The following is a 22,283-nucleotide window of genomic DNA, read 5'->3' on the forward strand; positions in this document are numbered from 1 at the left end:
CAGCCTGGACTAACACCGTGTGCCTTGTGAGACTAGCTGTGGTACCCAACGACCGAAAGTGGGTCTCTCCAAGAGAAGGACCTGTTGGATGACGGTCGTGGGAACCAGCCTCATCCCTGCCTGCCGACGCTGATGGCTGTCAGGATGCAGGTGGGTCCCTCGAATTGCCTTGCAGGGGAGTGCTGAGCAGGGCTCTAACCGATGAAGTTGCTCATCTTGACTCACTTTCTGTTCAGTGTTGAGCTTGTGGGTTGAGATTTGAGCTACTGGTGCTTTGCGCGTCCAGAGAGAGGAGAAAGCTTTAACAGTTGCATTAGGAAGCCCCTGGTTTTCCCTGCCAGCATGTGCAGTATTTGCTTTAGGGAGGATGTCTCTCTACCCTCAGGAAGCACATTTGCTTATTGGTTTTATAGGAGACCATCATTTTTCTAAGTTATGCATAGAAAAGAGCAGAAACAGTTAGTAAGCTCCGTCTACCAAAGTGGAATTGCATGGGGCAGGTGAGGGCTTGTTCATCCCTCCACAGCACAGCCAGGAGCTTCTCAAAGAGAAAAATCACAAGAAACATTTGTACCGAAAGTGAAGGCACCCTGAGCATAGAGCCTGCTATGAGACTGAACACCCAACCTCTTATATTCAGCTTTGTTAAAGCTTATTTACAACCCATCAAGTACAAAGGTGGAAGTATCTTACAGCACTACACTAAGGCAATATTGGGCATATTCCAGAATTGCTAAAGGGTCGTGGCAGTGAAGCAGGCGAGGTTCAGCAGGCGCAGATCCATCTAACCAGCACCTGTGGGAAGGTAAAGAGGATGACTCCGTTCTCCTTACCTCCCTCCACTGACTGCAGAGGGATCCTGCGGGACTGCGGATCACTGCTCGCTGCAGCAATCTAGTGGCTCCTGCTCAGCTCCGAGCCTCGCTGGGTAACCAGATAACCAAACACCAGAAAAAAGGTGTTTGGTACCTGTGGTGTGCAGGAGGAGATGGGATGATATGTCCCTCTCCTGCGACCAGGGGAAAGAGGCAGAGCCTGCAGTATCCAGCACAGTCACAGGCTTTCTTCCAAAGGTTTGGGTTTTGAAAGCCTTCCATAGCTGTCCCTTCCCTGGGGAGGGAGGGGGTGTCCAGTGGGAAACAACCCCCTGGTGAGCAGATTTGTCTGCCCTTCATCAGTGTCTGCTGTGTGTCCATCCTGCTGCACCGGGGCTGCAGACGGAAGCCCTGTGGGCAAACAGTTCTCTCATCCGGGATAGGATGTGGTAAGCTGGGAAGTTCATTTGCAGGGACTTTATTTTGTACAGAAGTGAGTTTGTGTGTTGTAGCTTGGGCAGTTAATTAAGAACTGAGAGCACTTTTCCTGGGGCAATGTGCTTGTTGGATAAAGACCTTCCTTAGAGAGGGCGGTTGGTATTATTTATGGCTTGAGCAGATCTAACAGCTTGCTGCCAAGGAAAGGAAAAGTCCCACTTCTCCCTCCCTGCGTTGACACCAGCCCTGGCAGCCCTCTGATCTGGCTCTGCTCCCTGAGCTGGCAGAGGCCACGTCCCTAAGTCCCAGGGGAGCAGAAAGCGGGAGCGGGAGGATCCCTTGCCTGGGAGCCGTTAGGTCAGATCAGCTGCAAGGTGCAAATTCCCCTTTGGCACTAAACAGAGGTAAGATGAAATCTGCTTGAAACACCTTCATCTGGCTTCTTGGCATACACAAGTAACAGCAGAAGCTGATTATAGCATTATTTTCCTGCAGGACACCTGCCTCATTCACTAGGCAGGATGGGCTGTCCAATACTCTGATTCATTCACTGCAAAACATCCAGCACGTTAGGCAAGAAACATATGCCAAAGAGACATATAATTAAGTAATGAAGCAGCATTGTAACAAAAAGGCACTGAATGACAAAGTTGAGGAGGGAAGCACAACTTTATTTCTGAAAATGTCTTCATTCCAAGTGCTTCCATCAGGAAATATGTCCTTTTACATGAAGCTTTTAGCGTAAGGCTTGCTATTTTTTTAATGATAAAGAAACTGTATCCAACAGAATGATGTACCAAACCGAAGTAATGCCCAGTCGTGCACGAGCTTATTTGAGAGTGCATCGCCGTGGCCCCTTCTGTCGTAAGAAACAGTCGGGTCTTTTAGCTAATTGATCTCACGCTGCTTGGACCATTTTAGGGGGAAGGAGCGCTGCCGGCATTTCTTGTAGCTCTGGTTAATGGGCCAGAACCTCTTCGCGTTTGTCATCTCAGCATCTCAGCACAGGTCTTGAGGATCAAAACTTTGAACTGAAGCACCTGTAGTGACCGGTAGCATTTTCTGTCTAAGTACTTTTGTGGACCAGATTTCAGCTCCTGTAAGTGCTGAATTAACCTATTTCCATGACCTAGAAATTATATTGTTTTCTGCATACACAGCATTGCTGAGTCTCAAGATTTATTGTGTCTCTCTGAATACTTGGTATTTTTCTTAAATCTCTTGCCTGTGAAGAATGTGAACATCTTAAATTCCATCAAAAAGGAAAAAGTTTTGATTATTCTGGCTGGAAAGAAAAACTCGTAGCCCGGGTGCAGTTTGTAGATGCAGCAGCAGAAGGCAAACCTCGCCAGGGCTGCTCAGCTGCAGGTGTCATTCCCAGCGCCCGTTCTCCCTCTTCAGCCACTTGCCTCAGTACAAAATAACAAAAAGTCATTTTAACACCTCTGCACGCAGTTCAGGATTTTACAGGCAGGAACTCGGATGACGACATGAAGTACAGATTTGTGCAAGCACATTGTGGCATGACAGTGTCAGGCAGAAGGTGGGTGTTCAGGGGGGGATGGTCAGCCGGCGAGTGGTCCGGTGACACGAATGGGACCCAGCAAGGCACCTGTCCCACACCTGCACCCTGAGGACCCGTCCTTCTGAAAGGCCCCCACAGCCCCGCCAGCCGGGCAGGACCTGCAGGTGTTGGGTGCGGATGAGCTGGGCACAAAACAGCTGCTACGGGCGCTTGCTGGCTGCAGGTTCTGCCCCGGGTCGATGCCCCACGCAGCTGCAGCGGGTCTGTAAGTGGGGTACGGCAGGGGGGTCCGGGGTGAGCTAACGCAGCAGTGCACGCCTTCGCTGGGGATGCTGCTGCAGCAGCTGTGAGCAGCATTTCGGCTTCGTCCCATCACCACGGGAGCAGCATCGCTGCTGCTAGAAAGCTACTTTAAGCGTGACACTATATAAAAATCGTACGGACATCACCTGCCATTTGATGCAGGTTGTATCTGGAAAAGCCAGATAACTGAGGAATCGTGGTTTTGCTTGCGATCCTGATTTCTTGCTGCAGTGATGCTGTGACTTGAATCTGGGGGCAGTGGCCACAGACCCTCTGAGGGTGCGCTGCCTGCGCTGCCTGCGCTGCCTGCTCCCCAAAGTTTCTGTCTGCCTCCTTGGCTGCGCTGGCTTCCAACCAGTGATGACAATACCTGTCACCCGTTTTTAACACAGATGGAGTATTTATAGTTCAGGGTTTTTGTACTCTCTTCCATAGCTTAATTAGCAATATAATTTCCTGTAGACCTCCCTGTACTTGTGGGAACGGAGGAGAATGACAATTACCGTGGAAAGCCAGGGGCAGGGGGGAGAGGGAGAAAGACACAGACATACACACAGAGCCATTTCTCTGGAAGTGGTGTAACGAGGAGATGGCACTGAGCTAATGCCGGCGGAGAGGATGTGTACAGCAGGTTTATAAGGGAGTAATGACTCATTTCGTGTTCGACTTTGGGAAGGTTCCCATATTGCATAGGAAGAAATCTCATACATATTGAAATAAACTGGCTTTAGTCTGCATTACCAGGACAGCCTGCATTAGCGATACTTTCACATTTGAAGAAAAAGGATCTAAAAATTATTATAACCGTGCCCAGGAAATCTGAACAGCTGTCGATGCCCTAAAATAATTGTGTTATGATAAGTGCTCAAAGGCCATATTGTCTAAGGAGCTGTACAAACATACAAGACCAGATCTGTGCACTGAATCTAGCTTATGCCAAGGTACGATAAGGGAGATGAAGGGAAAAATGAGAAGCAGTGATACGGGGAAGGAAGTCCAGAGCAAAGAGTTCCTCAGACGCCCTACTCCCATGGTGAAACCAGCCTAAGCAGATCCCCTTCCCCTGGGCAGGTATTTCTCCCAGAAAACCCTTTTCTGGCCTCCAGCCCTGTCACGGGCAACTGGACTTACACTGGGGCATGGCACGTTTATATCATTTCAAAGGCTTTTCTCCTGATCCCTGTGAAGTGCATTGGCTGCAGAGAATCCCCCTGCAGAGCTGTGGCTCCAGCTGTTGCAGGGGAAGGGGCTACGACTGCAAAATTCAAGGCTGTGAGTTCAGATTTCCAACACCCCTGAGCACGGCAGTGCTCGTGGAGCTGGGCAGCTTTCTCGGCTGGCTTCTAGCTCTGCGTGGAGTGAGTTGATTCAGAAACCCTGCCTCCCCCCGAAAATGAGAAAATCTGAGGCTCACATCTACTTCAGTATTACGAAAACCTTTATAGCATGACATATATATATATAGAAATTGCTTCCCACAACACTTCTCTCCCATGAGGTGGATAAAACTGTTTTCACCTATGAGAAGGTATGAAAAGGGAGGTGGAAAGAATTAAAATGATCCAAAAGTCACCATAGCAGCAGAGTTTTGACTGCAGTCCAGGCCCCCTTGCCTTGCTGCTCTGCTTTAACCTCTGCACAGACACCTTCTCCCACGGCATCCTTGGCCCCTGGTACAGCAGCTGCCAGCTGAGTCAGAATTAATATTTTAAGCAATTCTCACTCAAGCAATTACGTATTTTACATGACTGTTTTGTAATTATGTGCACAACGGAGGCATAGTTCCCTTCACTGCCACCCTTCGCATCCTCCCAGGTGTCATTTAAAACTGGTGAGGAAAACATTTAGAGAAGAGTTAGGAAAGGTGAGCATCTGCATGTTTATGAATGAGAGAGAGCGCCGGTAAAGCCATGCTTAATCCCAGGCGTTGTTGATAAATCGGTTGCAGGATGAAAATGAAAACACAGTTGCGGCCGCAGATGCGAGCACCCCATAGCAAATCCCCACGTGGGCTCAGGCAGGAGCGCTGAGCTACAGCTACCATTTTCTCTGAGATTCCAGCTCATGTGACCCACGCACTTTCTGCCTAAACCTTCGGGTGATGCTGCTTTGCTGCAGACGTCCCAGGACACGGCTCTGTAAGGCAGCCTTCATTTCAGAAGCTAGTATATATATATATATATATATGTATATATATACACACACATAGAATAACGTGTCCTGGGATCTCTTTAGCAAACCAGGGCCTGCCTCTGCACTACTCTGAAAGGCCCGGAGGCCAGCAACAAGGCTGAATCATTGCTCACCCTGCCCGAATGCCTTCTGCGGCCGGGCGAGCAAAGGCTCTCAGCCTGAACACACTGCCCGGCTTATGCTTTGCACCGTGCCTGTAGACTCCCGCTCCTCTTCCTCCATCCCCCCACCCCGACCATGAAAACACCTCGGGCAGCGATACGCCAGAGCTAGACGCAGCTTCCCGGGATGCGGACGGGGACCGACGCACCTCGGGCATTTGGGTGCACGTCGGGCAGGTAGCTGGCGCTTGGGCATCTTTGAGGGGCTGCGGTCGGGCTGCCGGTGCTGTTGGGGGGCGGCCGGGCTGTGAGCAGCCCGCACACCTGGGGGAGGGCAGGGGGTGCCGGGGGCGAGGGTGGGGGGTGGGTGGTGTTTTCACCCTCCTTCAAGGCACTCTTTATATAGCCGGTTACATAAAGCTGTGCAATTTGGCTCCTGTTGGGAGAGAAACGCAGACGTAGGAGTACTGGTACACCAAACCCGACTGTAAAAGTCATCTGTGTGGTTTGGGTTTTTTTTCCTATCATTCACCGCTAATCTCTAGAACAGTCGCTGCTAAATATTTAATAAAACAGAGAATAACTTAGCGGTAAGTCACGGCATGCCTCTAAACCCCGAGCTGGCAGCCAGAGGATGGCCCCCGTACAGTTTTCCAGCCGTGCCCATGCCAAGGCCTCCCAGGGGCAGTGCCGCAGCGTTCGTCCCCTGCCCGTGGTGGGGGGCCGGGGGCGGCGAGGGGTGACGGGGAGCTCGGGGGCCCCGTCTGCTCCCTCCCCAGAGGAGCTGCGGTGGCCAGGGCTGAGAGAGGTGAGGGGGTGCTGCCCTCCCTCCATCCCCCTGGTGCTGACAGCTCCTTGGCCATGGGGAAGGGTGAGCACATGTTTTTTGGGCTTGGCATGGGAGTGGGAAAAGCACCGCTTCCCCCAGACTTGACATTTATTCGTGTTTACGTGGTGCGTTTTGTGCCTGTCACGAAGCCCAGCTCCACTGTGCCGCTGTGCAGCACCGCCAGCCCCGCTGCCATTCTCCTTCAGGGAATGCGTTTTCCATAATGGAAGCCAATTGTGTCGAAACTAGTTAGAAAGCCATGCAGCGTAACATCATGTACAGATGAACTCGTAATCCCGGCCAGCGCTGTGCTCCGAGCCAATTATTCATTACACAGGTCACTTCCATTCTTTATTATCCACAGGGGGGGTTTTACAGCGCGAGGCGAGGGAGGGGAGCGGCTGGTTGCTCGTGGGAATCCGGCAGCACACGTCAGGGCTCCAAAGGCCTCCAACCTCTGCTGCAACAGCGAAGCTGGGGCAGCGGCAGGTCCCAGGCAGAAATGTAGAGGGCTATCATATGATCACCGCTTGGGTTGGTCCCGCTTGGTTGTTCAACATCTATCTTAGGTATTTATCAGCTTTGCAGTGGGTAAACACTGTTTCTGCTGTCTGGAGAACCCAACTTCTCACACCCAGCAGGTACCTCACCTTTCAGTATATAAAGGGGGCTTAGAAGAAAGATGGAGAGAGACATTTTATCAGGGCCTGTGGTGACAGGACAGGGAGCAACAGTTTTAAACTGAAAGAGGGCAAGTGTGGTGGGTTGACCCTGGCTGGACACCAGGTGCCCACCAAGCCGCTCTATCACTCCCCCTCCTCAGCTGGACAGGGGAGAGAAAATATAATGAAAGGCTCATGGGTTGAAACAAGGGCAGTTTAATAAAAGCAAAAGCAAAGGCTGTGCATGGAAGCAAAAGGAAAACAAAAGGTTTATTCTCTACTTCCCATCAGCAGGCAATGTCCAGCCACTTCCCGGGAAGCAGGGCTTCAGTAGGCGTAGTAGGTGCTCCAGAAGACAAACATCGTAAATAACGGATGCCCCCTCTTCCTCCTCCTTTCCCTTAGCTTTTATTGCTGAGCGGACGTCATACGGTATGGAATACCCCTTGGGTCACTTTGGGTCAGCTGTCCTGGCTATGTCCCCTCCCAAGATCTTGCCCACCACCAGCCTTCTGGTGAGGGGGAAATGTTGGAGAGACAGCCTTGATGCTGTGGGAGCACTGCTCAGCAGTAGCCAGAACACTGCTGTGTTATCCACACCTTCCTAGCTATCAATACAAAGCACAGCACTATGAGGGCTGCTGTGGGGAAAATTAACTCCCTCTCAGCCAGACCCAATACAGTAAGATTAAATTGGATATAAGGAAGAAATTCTTCACTATGAGGGTGGTGAGGCGCTGGAACAGGTTGCCCAGGGAAGTTGTGGATTCCCCTCCCTGGAAGTGTTCAAGGCCAGGCTGGATGGGGCTTTGAGCAACCTGGTCTAGTGGAAGGTGTCCCTGCCCATGGCAGGGGGGTTGGACTAGATGATCTTTGAAGGTCCCTTCCAACCCAAACCATCCTGTGATGCTACCCCGCACAGGTACCCGTCCAGCACGCCTGTTATCCAGACACAAACTCCCAGGCGGCACCTAATCCTTACCTAGGCTGGAGGAGTTACACAGCAGATGAAAGACCTCCCCACACGCAGGTTGCCCGCTTGACTCGGAGATCCCAAGCAGTAGCGCTTCCACATGATGTCAGGGCCATCTTGTCTCACGGGTGCTGGCTTCCTTGGCCCTAACACACTCTGCATGATGCTGAATGGAAAAAAAAAGACGGGGGGAAAGTGAATCAGCTCTCAGACCTCAGCTGTGGCTCCCTGCGAGCTGGCAGGAGGCAAACAGGCTGGCAGGTGTGGTGGTGGGATCTGCTGGTGGGCAGCAAGGCAGAGGGGTCAGCGGGGAAGGGGATGCAGCATATGCAGCTGTGGGGAGGGACGGTGGAAGCTGTGGGGAGGACAGCTGTGGGGAGGGACTGCTGGTGAATGTGTCGGTGCTGCTGCCCTTACTGTGGTTTGGGTCACCCTCTCTGTGCCTCGCCGGCCCTGCGGCAGCGACGGCCTGGTGCCGTTTGCCCGGGAAGCGATCGGTGCCAGCGGGGTGCGTTGGTGGAGCTGGGGGGAGCGCGGCTGCGGCTCCAGGGGCACATCCAGGCTCCAGGGATGGCAGCGAGCAGCCCTGGCCAGGGGATGTGTGTTGGGGGCCCTTACTCGGGTACTTCCCCGACAGCAACAAAATAACCTACCTTGAAGTAGAGACATTGTTCAAATGCTTTTTTTTTTTTTAAACTCAGGTAGGGCACCCATAAAACAAATCACCCAGATCACAGCCAGGAGCCATTTTTAGGGATCATTTTGACAGATTCAGTGACAAAAGACAAGACTGCTGCAGGAAGCTCCAGCCCAGAGGTTTCCAAGCCTTATGCAAAGGTGAGCAAAGAGCATTAAACCCAGGGTGCACCAAGCAGGTTACCTTGCTATTTGTAGAAAAGGTCCTGAGAAGGCAAGAAATACAAGCTGCTGGGTTCTGCCGTGGCTGGGCAAGAGAGCCTGGGAGGGGCTGAGCAATCGGTTATTGCCAGCCCCACTGGGCTAACTTCTTTGCATCTCCAGGGGAGGAAACAGCCCCAGTCTCGCCTTAGATGTACACAATGTACATTGGTGGAACAAAACACTCAATTAATAGCAAACAATAAGAATGGCAAGAGGAGGGGAAGCTGTACTTTGTAATTGTTCCTAATACATCAGAGCACTGCTTCTTCCAGAGAGAGCTGCCGTCTTGTAACCCACAGAGGGATGAGCTGCTACCAGTTTTGCTCTCCGCGCATCTGAATGACGGTGCTTGCGATTGCGCTGCAAGGAGAGGTGTTGTGGACAGCGTTGGCTTCCTCTCTCAGCGGGTGTCAGGGAACACCGAAGGCTGATCGCTCAAAGCGCTGGTAAATATGAAGCGCGCAAGAGAGAAAAAGTTAACGTACCACAGCAGTTACCTTGCAGGGGAGGGAGAGCTGGTTTGCTCCAAACCCTTGATATTCCCACAGTGAAAAAGGAGGAGGGCTGGAATGGTTCCTGTTGCTGGGGAACATCGCTACGACCTTTCCATCCCCAGCAGCCGCTGCTGGAACATGTAAAACACGCTCCACCGACAAAGGAGGAAATTGTTTTCTACAAAGACAGCGTTGACTTATTGGTGACAATCTCCTGCCTGTGTTTTCTGGCACCCGCATCAGATGGAGCAGGTAGGCTTGCGAGAGAGATTCACAAGCGCACAGGTCCCAAAGATTTCTTTCCACAGCAGGAGCAAAAAAGAGTTACTGAACTCCATGCAGGTTCACGGGACGCCTCTCCGAGCCATCCTGTGAAACCTGCCACACCAGTGGAAGGGATGCGGGGTCCAAACAAGCAGCAAGAGCCCCTCAGATCCTCATCAGCCTACATTTCGAGCAACTGCAGTATGGATACGTGTTTGGGTTGCAGGAGTTAGCAGTGCATTTGCAAGAACTGCATGTGGAAACAGCAGCCATTTCATTCCCAGCGTTGCAGAGGAGCAGGGACACTATGCTCTTAAACCAAGGTTTAATCTGCAATTTTGCATAGGAATGATAATGCACCATAATATATACAAAACATTGCAGTGAAGGAAGTGGCCTATTATGACCTTTTTAGTACTTTCCAAGACTGGTGTTTGCTAAATCAGAATTGTATTCAAAATTAATTTGCATTTTTGAGGAATTCACCTCTGGTTCACTTAAACACAGGGGAATTACTGGAAAGAAACTGAGAAATTATACTGGAGCTGCCCACTTCATCCCTTCCAGCTTCCAGAAAGGTGAAGGCGGTCTTCCTCTTTCCCTGCACGTCCTTTCCCCAGTATCTTTGTCTTCCTTTTTCTTGCTGTTTGTTCCTCTCTTCTTCTTACTTCCCTGGCCATGGGATCACTGACAGTCAAAGAAAATTACTGGTTGGTTGTGTGTCTTCCTTTCTCTGTGATATCTGAAAGGGTAAAAACAATGCCAAAAAACCTCAGATCAAACCAACTCATTCACCCCTGCCCTGGTCTGCGGAGGGAAGGACACAGACCCGAGCAAAGCCAGCTGGCAGCAGAGCTGATGGGGGTGAAGGGCTCCTAGAAAACCACCCTGAGCTCACGCCATGGCTGTGGCCGTGGTCGGGCACACGCTGCTATTGCTCTCGGTGTGCCTGATCAGCGCAGGTCTGGAGCCAGCCCCAGCCACCTCAGCACATCAGCACCTCAGGGGCCTGGGATGGAGGGCAGCAACACATCATGCCATGACCGGCAGGCAATACTGCCTGCGCTGCCGTGGGGCACATGGGCTGCTCTGCTCCCACCCTACGTGAAAAATTTCTCAGCAGTTTTCATTGACGGGTGTGGGAGGCTCATCAATATTAATAGGTGGCGGCCCAGCAAGGTCCCAGGTACTTTATTTCGGGCTGCGGAATCCCTATATGAAGCGTTCAGGCTCTGCACTCGCTGGAGGGAGCGGAGCTCTGCCCCTTGGCACGTCCCCATTGCAGGGCTGCTGGGTTGGCGTTGCATTCCCCTCTGGAGGCAGGGAGGAAAGGCTTATATTTTTAAAGCAGGGTCAGTTCCCTGATGACGTAAGGGAGAAGCGGCAGCCCCAGCACAAGGGCATGAACTAGCAGGGGCTTTCTGCCACAGGCACTCCCGCCGGAGCCCGCCAGCCCTGGAGGGAAGGACTGCATCCTCTCCACGCAGGATTCACGGGGCACCTCAGCGCTCACCTATCGCGCGTGAACGCTGCTATCGCCTTTGCCGCTTAGCTTAGCGGAAACATCTGGATGCTTTGGTGGGGGGAGGGGGGGTGGAGATTAAAATGGCATCACTGAGAAAAAACCAAGCCCAAAGGCTCGCTAGAACATCTGAGCAAGCAGGAAGCTAGGTGGGGATTTAACAACTAGCTCTCTGCAATCACAGGCATCGTCTTTCGCCGCGGTTTGCAAGAGCTGGGGCTGGCGGGGAGCGGGATTGGGGCTTCGGCGGGCTCCTGCCGCCACCTCCCGGCCCCGCCGGCGGCGGCTGCTGCAGCGCCCGTGCGCCGTGGGCATCCGGTCGCCACAGCTCGCCGCACAGCTTGTAGCTTGGTTCAGCAAGCCTTCAGCCACTTTGGAAAAGCCACTACTGCGAGGCGAGTTAGAGGTTCACCCTCCCCCAGGGCCTAGGCCCCCTTTCGAGGGTGACCATGTCTCTCTCTAACACTCCAGGAATCAAAGACTGCCTGTTTTTTTGTGGTGGTTTTTTTTTGTTTGTGGGGGGTTTTTTTTGTTCCCCTCCCCCCCCCCCAAATATCTTTTTAGAACTTCACAATCCTACCGCGTGGGGCATGCTTATTTACTCAATAAACCTAGAAACTAGCGCTAACAGAGCATTGCTCTGCAATGCTGCCCCTGTCAGAGTGGTTTCTGACACAGCTCATCTCTTCACCCTTTTTTGATAGACTGAAGAAGGCCCAAAATAACCTGACTTTTCAGTTACAAAAGTATAAAGGCAAAAAAGGGAGCTGAAAAGGAACCAAAATGCTCAGCCAAAACATCCATCCATCCAAAGCTTTCCCTTGTTTACAGTCACAGCATAACTCGGTGCTCTTTCCGTTTATGTAGCAAAGCCCAGAAGGCTGAACCACCAGGAAGAAGTTAGGAGAGACCTCTTGCACAAGCACTGTAACTGTGTGAGCCCATTTCTTGAGTAACCTGAGTTTCCACCAAAAGCACTTTGGTACCCTGCATCATCAGCACTATATGCTGTTAGTGCTGCGATATGACAAGGTGTTCTGCACCAGCTTCTAGGAAAAAACCACCTCAAACCACTTTCTGATGAGTCAGAGTAAAATCCATTTAAGCTGATCCAACCAAAAGGGAAAACTCTCTTAAGAGAGATGCTCAGAAGTAAGCACGGCCATGCTCTGCTGGAACCCAAGTATCATCTTCCTACACAATTATTTTCCAGAGGAAGGCCAATTAAAACCACAATACAGGCTCATCTTTAGCATTACAAGGAAGCCATGCAATAGGCGTTACACTCACACAGACTAGGCGTATGTTTTTGAAGCAAACATCCTGTTCCCAGACATTGGCTCACATGGATATGCAGTCTTGGAGCACGTGAATTGGATTCCTCTCAGGCAAAACTAAATGGTAAATAGACTCCAACCACTAACTAGGGCTCCAGTCCCCCCCTTTTTACCAGTTGCAGTCCTTAGGCAGACACCAACAGCAAAAAACAGTGGACTACAGCATAAATCCATCTTCTCCTTTGCCACCCCTAAATCACGCTAGAAATGCTGATCATGTCCTTTTTTGATATTGCCACTGTTAAAAATATAGCTGGAACCTCAGCTACTTTTTGTAAGCACATCAGTTACAGACCTTTTGATCTTTTCAATGAAACTCACTAGCTTCTATTAAAAAGGACTTGTTTTTCCTTAAGAACACTTGCAAACAGAAGCAAGTTCCAGTAAATGGATAATGCTTTGATTTTTAAAAAAAGGAAACCAAGGAAAGGAAATTTCCTTTAAAAAAAGGAAATCCAATCTTTAGTTTGAAACACGCAGAGCTGTCCCCTCAACAAGTCACCATCATTTTTATGTTCAAAAAATTAACTTCTCAGAGGGACAATATGATGTCGTACTTTTCTGTACTAGTGTAAGAAATTTGAGACAGTGTACAGATGGCAGCCGAGTATTTTTAAATTAGTATCACTTATATGAACAAGGGCTTCATGTAAGTGTAGCATTCATCAGGACTTTACACAATGCTGCACTTGGCTATCAGATGAAGGACAGCAGAAAGTTAGAAATCACTGATTAAACCACACTAGGTAAAATATTTCCCTAGGAAGTATGAAGAATGGAAAATTACTGAGCATAAAGACAGTACATTAGTGTTCTGGGCTTTGAAAACAGTTCAGAGAGAAGGGGAGTCTGTGATAAATACAGAAAATGCTTCAACAAAGACAAGAGAAAAACGTTTTGACTGTAGAGGAGAGGGCATGTGGTATTTATGTAAAAGCATGAAAACAGGTATGATGCTGGCAGTAAAAGAGGAATAGCTGAGGTTCTCCTTTCTGCTACTACAGCTACATAAGAGAAATAGTTTTAAAATAAGAGAATCCTTCATTAAAGGGTGATTTGAGTAAACTTAAAATAGTAATTACAGGGATTTTGTGAGAATGACATCTTAAGAGAATGTAATAGTACAATAAATGACAACAAGTGAAAAAAGGTTTTTTATTTCTCAGTGTTTCTCCACTGTCAATACTGTCCTTTTGCTGCAACATGTTGCAAAAAACTCTCTGCCTTTTCCATTTTAAACAGCTACAATATTTACAGGCTGTTTCCAGTAACACACGCAGACACATACACACTCACAGACACGCAGGTACATATATCCCTATCCCTGGCAAGGTATCCATTTGCTGGTAGAGGCAATATGTATTTTCATTGTCCATTAAAAACCAAAGCCATCCTCTCCTTGATGCTCTACTCCCCTCTCCCTCCACTTCCTAACCAGCAGCATACTGTCAAGCTTTTGGGGGCATCTGTGTAACAAGTAAACATATCCAGCTATTTGATCGTCATCTTTCAGCATTGTGGACTAGGTGTACTGGGATTATCTATTCAAACTGTACATACCAGAAGTCATAAAAATTGCTCATATTCAGATGTTTGTGACCGAGTGATGTATGTATACTCCCCCAATCTTTTGGAGCAGCCATCTTAATCGCCTTTTTGGAAATACGTGTATCATGCTGGGGTGAAACAAGCCACATGCTTTACTTTCCACCAAGGTGTTATGTACCCACTTTTTTACTAAGGCACCAGTAATTACCAGTATAATGTCTGAAAGAGTCCAGCGCCACTGAATGTACTGCATTAGATTATCAAATAGCAAGCCAGACAAGAAAAGAACAGATGCCTATATAATAGGTATAAAATTCCTTAATAAAATTAAGTACATAAAACCTGTGGTGGTATAACCCCAAATCTAATACAAGTTGAATAATATTGGGAATGGTAAGAAATGCAATCTATCTTGCTCAATTTTGTGAATGGAGAGTCCTGTAATTGAGAAAGATCTTTAAAGCAGTGTCTTTGTATCCACACTCCTAGGTCATATGGCGGTGTGTGCATTATCAGAGAAACAATCTGAAGTTGAATCCAATTGTAAGGCATCTCTTCTCTCCTCTCACACCCTACTCCAGACCAAGCTTTATGGCCACTTGCCAAACAGCCAAGGGCATGGACCTGTGCCACAAGTCTTCATCTTTCACCTCACAAGTCATCTAGGCTTCTCATAAGAGTTCTTCAGTTCCCAAAGGGGTTGTGAACATGGGGTAAGGAATGCCTGGTGATGCACTACACAACTGACTGGAAAATTGAGATCACCCCTCAGAAAGATCCCAAGTGTCCCAGGCAAAGTGGCTGTAGGACCATTCAACCTACATGGAATTACCTTAAAAAATAATCACCATCATCTTCTCCCTTGCTCTCCCCCCAACTCTGAAATCATTTCATAAATGCTGAATCATGAGAGAGATCCCCAGAATTCATCACAAGTATCACAGAGTGCACGTGGCACAGAAGTCTAGCTGTCATCAGTGGTGTCACATACACATTTTAGGGTTTTGTTTGTTTGTTTTAATCAGAACATTTTAAAAGATTTCACAGGGAGGTGAAATAGGAAGAGATTTTTAAAAATTAAGTAGCAGCCATTTTTACCAATGAACATAATCTGATTAGTGGGGTTTTCAAGCACTTCTCTGTAATTGAGTATTTGTTTTAGGGAGCAGTAAGTCCTTATGTATATACACATAGATACCACCTTTAAAGAAATCGGAGAGAAACAAAATAGGGTGGGATCTACCTGGAAGCTAAAACAACAGGACTAAACTGGAATGTTCTTATGGCAAGAGAGTATCACACAATGCAAGTGGACAGAGTTAAAGCACTCATCTATAATGGGTTGTCACAAAATATTAGAAAGATCTAAAAAAAAAAAAAGTATCTGCTCTGTGCTGAGCTCAGTCTGGACTGACAGGACTAATTTCAAAATACCCATCTTTTCCATACTCACAACAGGAGGAAAATATTACACATCAAGACGAAGGCCAAAGAAAAGAAAAGAAAAGATGAAATTATCTCCATCTGGAACAGATGTTTCCACGGACAGATCTATCCTATGGGGAGTTAGAAGAAAACAAACACGGTTTTGTCACTTGCACAGTGGAAACCAAGACAAACTTTGCACAAACCAACATAAAATCATATATGAATCTTAAGAGTTCTGAATGCAGGAAAACTTTAAAAAAAAAGTTAATTTTCCAAAGCCTTACAGAAGAGTGAAATTTCAACTAGGTGGCTTGAGCAGATCTGGAATAGGTACAAGCACTATGTGAATGGCTTCACAACAGGTGTTTGCAGAATATCTGAAAGAAGGTAATTAACCTGTTAACTGGCCACATTAAAATCCATCTCCTGAAGGCATCACACCAAAAGCCTTAAGATTAAAAAAATAAATAGAAAGATCCATCAATTCTCTTTGCCCCTTAAAAAAAGCCTTTTTTTTTTCCCGTCTGCTGTTTGCTGATCTAATTCCAGGCAGTTACACATTCTCTAGAATTTTTATGTTAACAAGCCATTAATTCCTATCATGTCTACTGCCAGCAATGGACATTGTCATTATCTTGCCCCGAAGAGAGTGACAGGGACTGTTCAGAGCCAGGGTTAACATACTGGAAGTACCTTCAGTCAAGTTTTAAAAGAAAAAAACCTGTGTCTTTTGTTTTTCAGTCATTTGTTTACCTCAAGGCTTCAGTACAGGAAAAAAACCTTGTGCAACTAATATCAAATGGGGGCCTATTTTCAAACAAATTCCTCTTTCTAAAATGAAACAATATTCCCAGTGATGCAGAAAACCCTGTAATTACCTGAAGGGAAGGACGCAGAATAAAACCTTAACTAAAACACCTTCAATTCAAAACTTAATCATTTTCTTTGTTCCTGACAGCAACATTACCAGACTGCTGAAGGAGGTTCATCTACCATAGTAGACTTTCAGATATGCAGGAGATGAATCCAACTACACTAAAATGTGCACATATGACAAACTACATGGAACAGAAAAATTATTTCAATGGTGGCAGATCCAGAACTGTGCATTTATACCAAGATTAAATGGGACTGCATATGCATAAACCAAACAGTAATATGCACCTGTAAGATGCACAGTACTTCGAGTACAAGTTTGCATAGCATATGACGTAAGCAAGGTCCCAGTGTAATTCACTGGGAACAGTATCTAGAATTGACTAGCTACCAGGCACACAGACTTACCCTTTCATGGCTAAGATGGCATACCACGACTTGAGTTGGAATACCAGTATTTCTTAGGTAGCTGTTTCTACCTTTGTTTTTTCTCAACCCATATAATTTCACTCTTACATTAGGTACATAATGGACAAGGTTTCTCTGATGTCAGAGAAATAATTACAATAACCTCTGCGGTATATCAGAAGTCTCTTCTGGTTACATTACATATAAAGAAGCGGAGGTGACTGGGAAGAAGATGGCTGCTCCCAAAAGCTAGGACTGTGTGCAGTTTCCCCACAGAGTCCTACATAATTACAGGTCAGAAACAGGAAACAATCACAACAGGTACATGTTTTTTCTTACAGATTAAGAGAAGTGAGTCATAGGAACTGCAAGTCAAGAATAAACCAGTTTCCCTCTCACACTCCCATGATAGTTCTGAGTTACTTGTTTCCCTGAATACACACTTTTAAAAAAATACAATAAAACCTAGGATATGTAACACATGAATAATTCAACTTCACAGTTATAAATACTCAAATTACACTTACATAGAATATATAATCACGGAAAATAAAATTCAAGTCATAGAAAAGAATGAAGACTAAAGGGAAAGAAAAGGCAAGGTGGTAAAAGTGATACAAGTTTAGGGCTGTGCCTTCTATAAAAGCTCTTTAAAAGTTGAAGTCAAGTTTTTGTTGGTTTTTGTTTTGTTTTGGTTTTTTGGGTTTTGTTGTTGCTGGTTTTTCTTTTTAAATTGGATGGAATCAAAAAAACCTTCAAGCATCCATGAAGTAATCATGGACCTGCACCTCGCCCTACAAAACTCAAACAACTGTCTCTGCCAGAGAAGAGCCAATGAAACAACATAGCCAGCTCTGGGTGTAAAGAAGCAAAGTAGCCATGGCTAGCGAAGGGAGGACAGATGAAAGGTAGTATATTGGGGTCCACTTTAAAGCTAGACATGTACAGATTTGAGGTACCACTGCCGCCACAATAAAGTCTGATGTAGTACAGGGATACTCAGGTGCTTTTCTATATATTTGTTATTTTACCATTTATTGTGAAGAGGATGCAGCAAATGCACTTGTACGAAATACAGAACATAGAACCAAACCCATGGCACAGCCCTTACCATCAACATGTATACGGAGAGGGAGGGGATTAATCCCAAAGGCAATTTAAATAATGGTATTTTATATACTTATATTTATATATATAAATAAATGTTCTCAGCAATCTCAGGGTTGTTTTTAGTGCATTGCTGTAAAAAATTAGTGCAGTTCTCATTAATGTTTAGCTCATAAGGAATAAGAATCTATACATCTGTTCAGTCTCTTCTTGCCACACCTGAAACCCTTACACTGTTTCACCAAACTGAAGGTTTGTAGTCAATTTCTTTAAAATAAGGTGGATGAATTCCACGCACTCTGTGACAAGACATGGCAATTTTTGGCAAAACAATTAGAAAAATATGAGGTGCTCTGATCTTAGAACTGAAAAGTTTGTTGATTTAAAGCATTACGCAATGCATAAACAAAATTTATAAACAAAAAGATATGTCTCAACAAATCTATCCTTCATGCAAATGTTTCTTCAGCAGCTAACAACTTAAAAAAATTTCTTACACTTGTTTATTTGGGGAAAGTGACTTAGACAAATCTGTGTTTCAAGTCCTTTCCTACAACTGGACCAAAGTTTCATGTCCTGGGAGCTGCTTCTTCTGGACCCTTCTCTCTTCTGAACCGCTGGAGAAGGGGAAGTTTCAGTCTCAAAGAGATTTACACTTCAGCCCCAAGTTCAAGGACTCCAGTTTCAACAACAGCAACATATTTATCTTCGATTTGAACCAGCAGGATGGTTTTATCTATATGGGACCGACTACTTGGATCTCTGCTGCAAGGCACCCAGCGGTGAATCACCTGGGGAGGGAAAAAAGTATAATAAAAACATAAGTTCCATAGGGAGAGCTGCCGTATCAAAGTTGTGGCTAATAATTCAAGACCCTTACAGGGCAAAAGGAACAATAATAAGTGCTATACTGACTTAGTTGCTCAATTTTCAGTGACAGCATACACACAGATAAGCTACTCATTGAAGTCTTGCTGGAGATCTGTAGCTTACCTGAGAACAGCCAGCCTTTGATTTGATTTCAGCAGGAACAACTTGACCCAAATTAGAACCAAACAGTTCATGCAAGACAAGTAACAATTGAAAAAAGTGTACAAGTATGGATTTGGGATATTTTGATGCTCTAGCTGTAATAGTCTTAAAATACCTCAGTGTTGTGCAGCACATAATAGCACAGAACTGTAGTTTATCAGGAGTTAGGTGTAAACTACTGTCTATTCTAAGTCAAATCCCTTGCCCTAATTTTGTTCCCTACTCACTGTGAATTCAAGGTTGATCTCTTAAATTAAATTATTCAAAGATAATTTAAAATGAAAAAAATATTACTGTCCTGGTTTCAGCTGGGATAGAGTTAATTTTCTTCCTAGTAGCTGGTATAGTGCTGTGTTTTGGATTTAGTATGAGAATAATGCTGATAACTCACTGATGTTTTAGTTGTTGCTAAGCAGTGCTTACACTAGTCAAGGACTTTTCAGCTTCCCATGCTCTGCCAGGTGCACAAGAAGCTGGGAGGGGGCACAGCCAGGACAGCTGACCCAAAGTGCTATTCCATACCATATGATGTCATGCTCAGTATATAAACTAGGGGGAGTTGGCTGGGGGGCAGTGATCACTGCTCGGGGATAGGCTGGGCATTGGTCAGTGAGTGGTGAGCAACTGCATTGTGCATCACTTGTTTTGTATATTTTTTTATCATCATCATCATCATTATTATTTTCTCTTCCTCTGCTGTCCTATTAAACTGTCTTTAACTCAACCCACGGGTTTTGCTTTTTTTTTTTCCCCCGATTCTCTCCCCCATCCCACCAGGCAGGGAGGGAGGGTGAGTGAGCGGCTGTGTGGTGCTCAGTTGCTGACTGGGTTTAAACCACGACAGTTACAAAGAGGAAGGGTTTCAGAAACAGTACCACAAACTACTGTCCCATACTGCCTTGGATCTACAGAATTCAGGTACTTTGATCTGCTGCTTCCAAGGATCCTGCCCGATATTGACCATCGGAAGGTCTCTTTTCCATACAGGCTTTTGTATGACCTTGTACGTCTCTGCTCAGTTGCCTCCAGAAAAATACACCCTTAACTTCCATGTGCCCCAAAGGAACCACAAGGATGTTCTAGTAACATGGTTTTAAGTATTGCCAGCTCTGTAGAAATAGAATTATCTCAAATTTGCCAGTTGTGGGAAAAAAATCCTAAACACAAGACAAGGTAAGGTAAAAAGCAAATAAAATTAATTTTTACAAAATCCAGGACAGTACAGTTTTCAAGAGTTCTAAAGATACAGGTGGGGAAAAAAGGGACAGAAACCCACAAGTAATCTACATCTTCAAGATCAAATTGAAGAGACCCTCTTAATCCTCACTATATCCAGCCGACAGCTGCCAATTTCTCTAGCACTGGGTGAAGGAGATTCAGCTTTGTCCACTGTATGGAGATCTGATCTACACTGCATCCATGGGGAGAGCATTTCAGCCAGGTAAGCATGGCATCTTCAGTTCCCCTTTGTTTGATGCAACAGCATGATATTTAAGCAGTCTGTTCAAGTCTGACTTTGATGAAGTCTGTCCAAATAAACTTTTTATGCTGCTGTATGGAGTGAGGCCAAGGATATTCTATCCCCAGACACGTAAAACATTTCCCAATAAAGTCCAAGTACTACATCCTTGTTGTCCAACTTCAAACTGGTGCCTTTGAGATGGCTAAGGGCTGACTCCAAAGGCATCAATATCATGGCTCCTTAAAAACTGTGTATATGCAAGAGTTGTATATAGATTATAACTCACTGCACACACACCACCACCCCCACCACCCCCCGTTTTACCATTTCTTCTATCATGACTGGCATTTATGTGATGTCCATAAATGACTGATAACATGCAAAATAATGTCACTACATAGTCAAGAGGTGATAAGAATCTCTTAGGTGGAAAAGGGTTCTTCCGCATGCCAGTGTCAGGTATCATAGAAAGATAATGCAGAGTATACCTTAAGCTCAAAGTCCTGGAAAAAGTAGCCACAATACAAAGAGGATTGCTAAATTTCATTTCCTTGAAGAAACCCTATAATGTCTTTGTGTATTATACATACTGTACTGCATACTCAGCAAAATAAAAAGAAAAGTTAGGAAAAATGCTTTTTTCTATGTAGTAGAAAAGTTTTAAACAACTGAGTGCTGAACTTCATACCAAGAGCACTGACATAAGGCTTTGGCTGGTAAACTGCTTGATGAGCAGCATCTCAGCAGGTAAGAATAATTTCTGCCTGTTTGCAGAAAGGACTGCAGCTGAAGGATCAGAAAGCAAAGACTGTCTTAAGAGCTAATGGCTTTACTGATACTAGTATGTTTAACCACAGGCAGCTGAAGCAGGCAGTGGAAACTATGTCAAATTAAATCCTCTCCTCCTAATCACACATAGGATAATCTGGTGCTTTCCCCCTTTCTTCTTAGGTTAAAAGATGCTCTTCTAAAAACACCTGCCAGTATGCTGCACCAAAAATAGATGAGAAGCATTCAGAACAGTAGCTTACTCTGACCTTCAAATTCTCTTGTTTTAATCTTTCTGTAACATCAATCATTGTATATGTCAACATGCTGCAATTTGCAAAACACACTCACGAACTCCTGAAAAAAATTGTCCAATGATACCAGGCAACAGGACATGTTTCAATACAACCCTTTACATTCACCATCTTTATGACATTCTTGATCTGCAATAGCTAACAAGGACATTCCAAAGTATAACGTGTAAACCCAACATAACTATGAAGGTTTACAAAAGCATTCTACTCCTATGTGTTACCTACAAGGTAACCCTACTATCTTAAGGGTGGACCATTAGCTACGATACAATTATTTGTAGAAGGAATTTATTTCCAAGGCCCTTCCTTCACATACATATAACATCAAGGTAGATTTGGCATGCAATGTGTTATTGGCATATTGCCGTTTCTTACCTGTTTGCAAATACATCCACAGTGATGTGGATGTGGACTTTCAGACAGCAAAATCCGGCCCCTGAATCTAGTTTATAAATAATGCCTCCAACTGAGGCAAGCAGTCAATCAAAGTAAATTCTTATAAACTGTCAGAACTGACATATTCCAATGAAAATACAGTTGTATCGATGAACCAATGCAGGCACAATGTCCGTGACTCTTCCCTTTTACTATTTATCACTGAAAGAATACTCACTGGAGCATCTTTATAGACACAAAGGTCTAAAAAAGTGTATGCCTCAGTGAAAACAAAAAAGCCTCAAAGATAGAGCCAGGTTTTTTTCCTCCTAAAAAGAGCCTAAGTTGGAAGATATGTTTTCTAACTAATGCAGTGAATTTTTATAAAATGCAGATATAACACCCCTAGGGAAAATGGAGATGGAGTTTCAAGTCATAAGCCTTCACAAGTTTTAGTTACAGCAGATTTCCTTCCTAAAGGGAAGTAAACACCTATCACGTACCTATTATATAATAGAGACATCTAAAGACAATTTTACTTGGCCCTATTTTCATCAGAATAATTTAAAAACAAATACTGTTAACCATTCAATTAAGGACTCATTGGTA

At 45.7% G+C, this 22,283-nt stretch overlaps 1 protein-coding gene across 8 annotated transcripts in view; it reads right to left on the reverse strand.

Annotated features, from left to right (window-relative positions):
• Positions 1 to 13,506: 13,506 nt before the first annotated feature.
• The window catches only part of PCNX1 (pecanex 1), a 94,180-nt gene continuing 85,403 nt past the window's right edge, over positions 13,507 to 22,283 (reverse strand). For 6 of the 8 annotated variants that reach the window (XM_072866091.1, XM_072866089.1, XM_072866088.1 and 3 more), the window contains one exon: positions 13,508 to 18,514. In XM_072866091.1, the coding sequence (XP_072722192.1) occupies positions 18,374 to 18,514 (141 nt within the window). In that variant the 3' untranslated portion in view covers positions 13,508 to 18,373. Of the gene's footprint in view, positions 18,515 to 22,283 lie in introns of all 8 variants that reach the window. The other 2 variants (XM_072866087.1, XM_072866085.1) reach the window with 1 other exon arrangement.

This window comes from Ciconia boyciana, chromosome 6 (genome assembly GCF_034638445.1).
Source record: "Ciconia boyciana chromosome 6, ASM3463844v1, whole genome shotgun sequence".
Lineage (NCBI taxonomy): Eukaryota > Metazoa > Chordata > Aves > Ciconiiformes > Ciconiidae > Ciconia > Ciconia boyciana.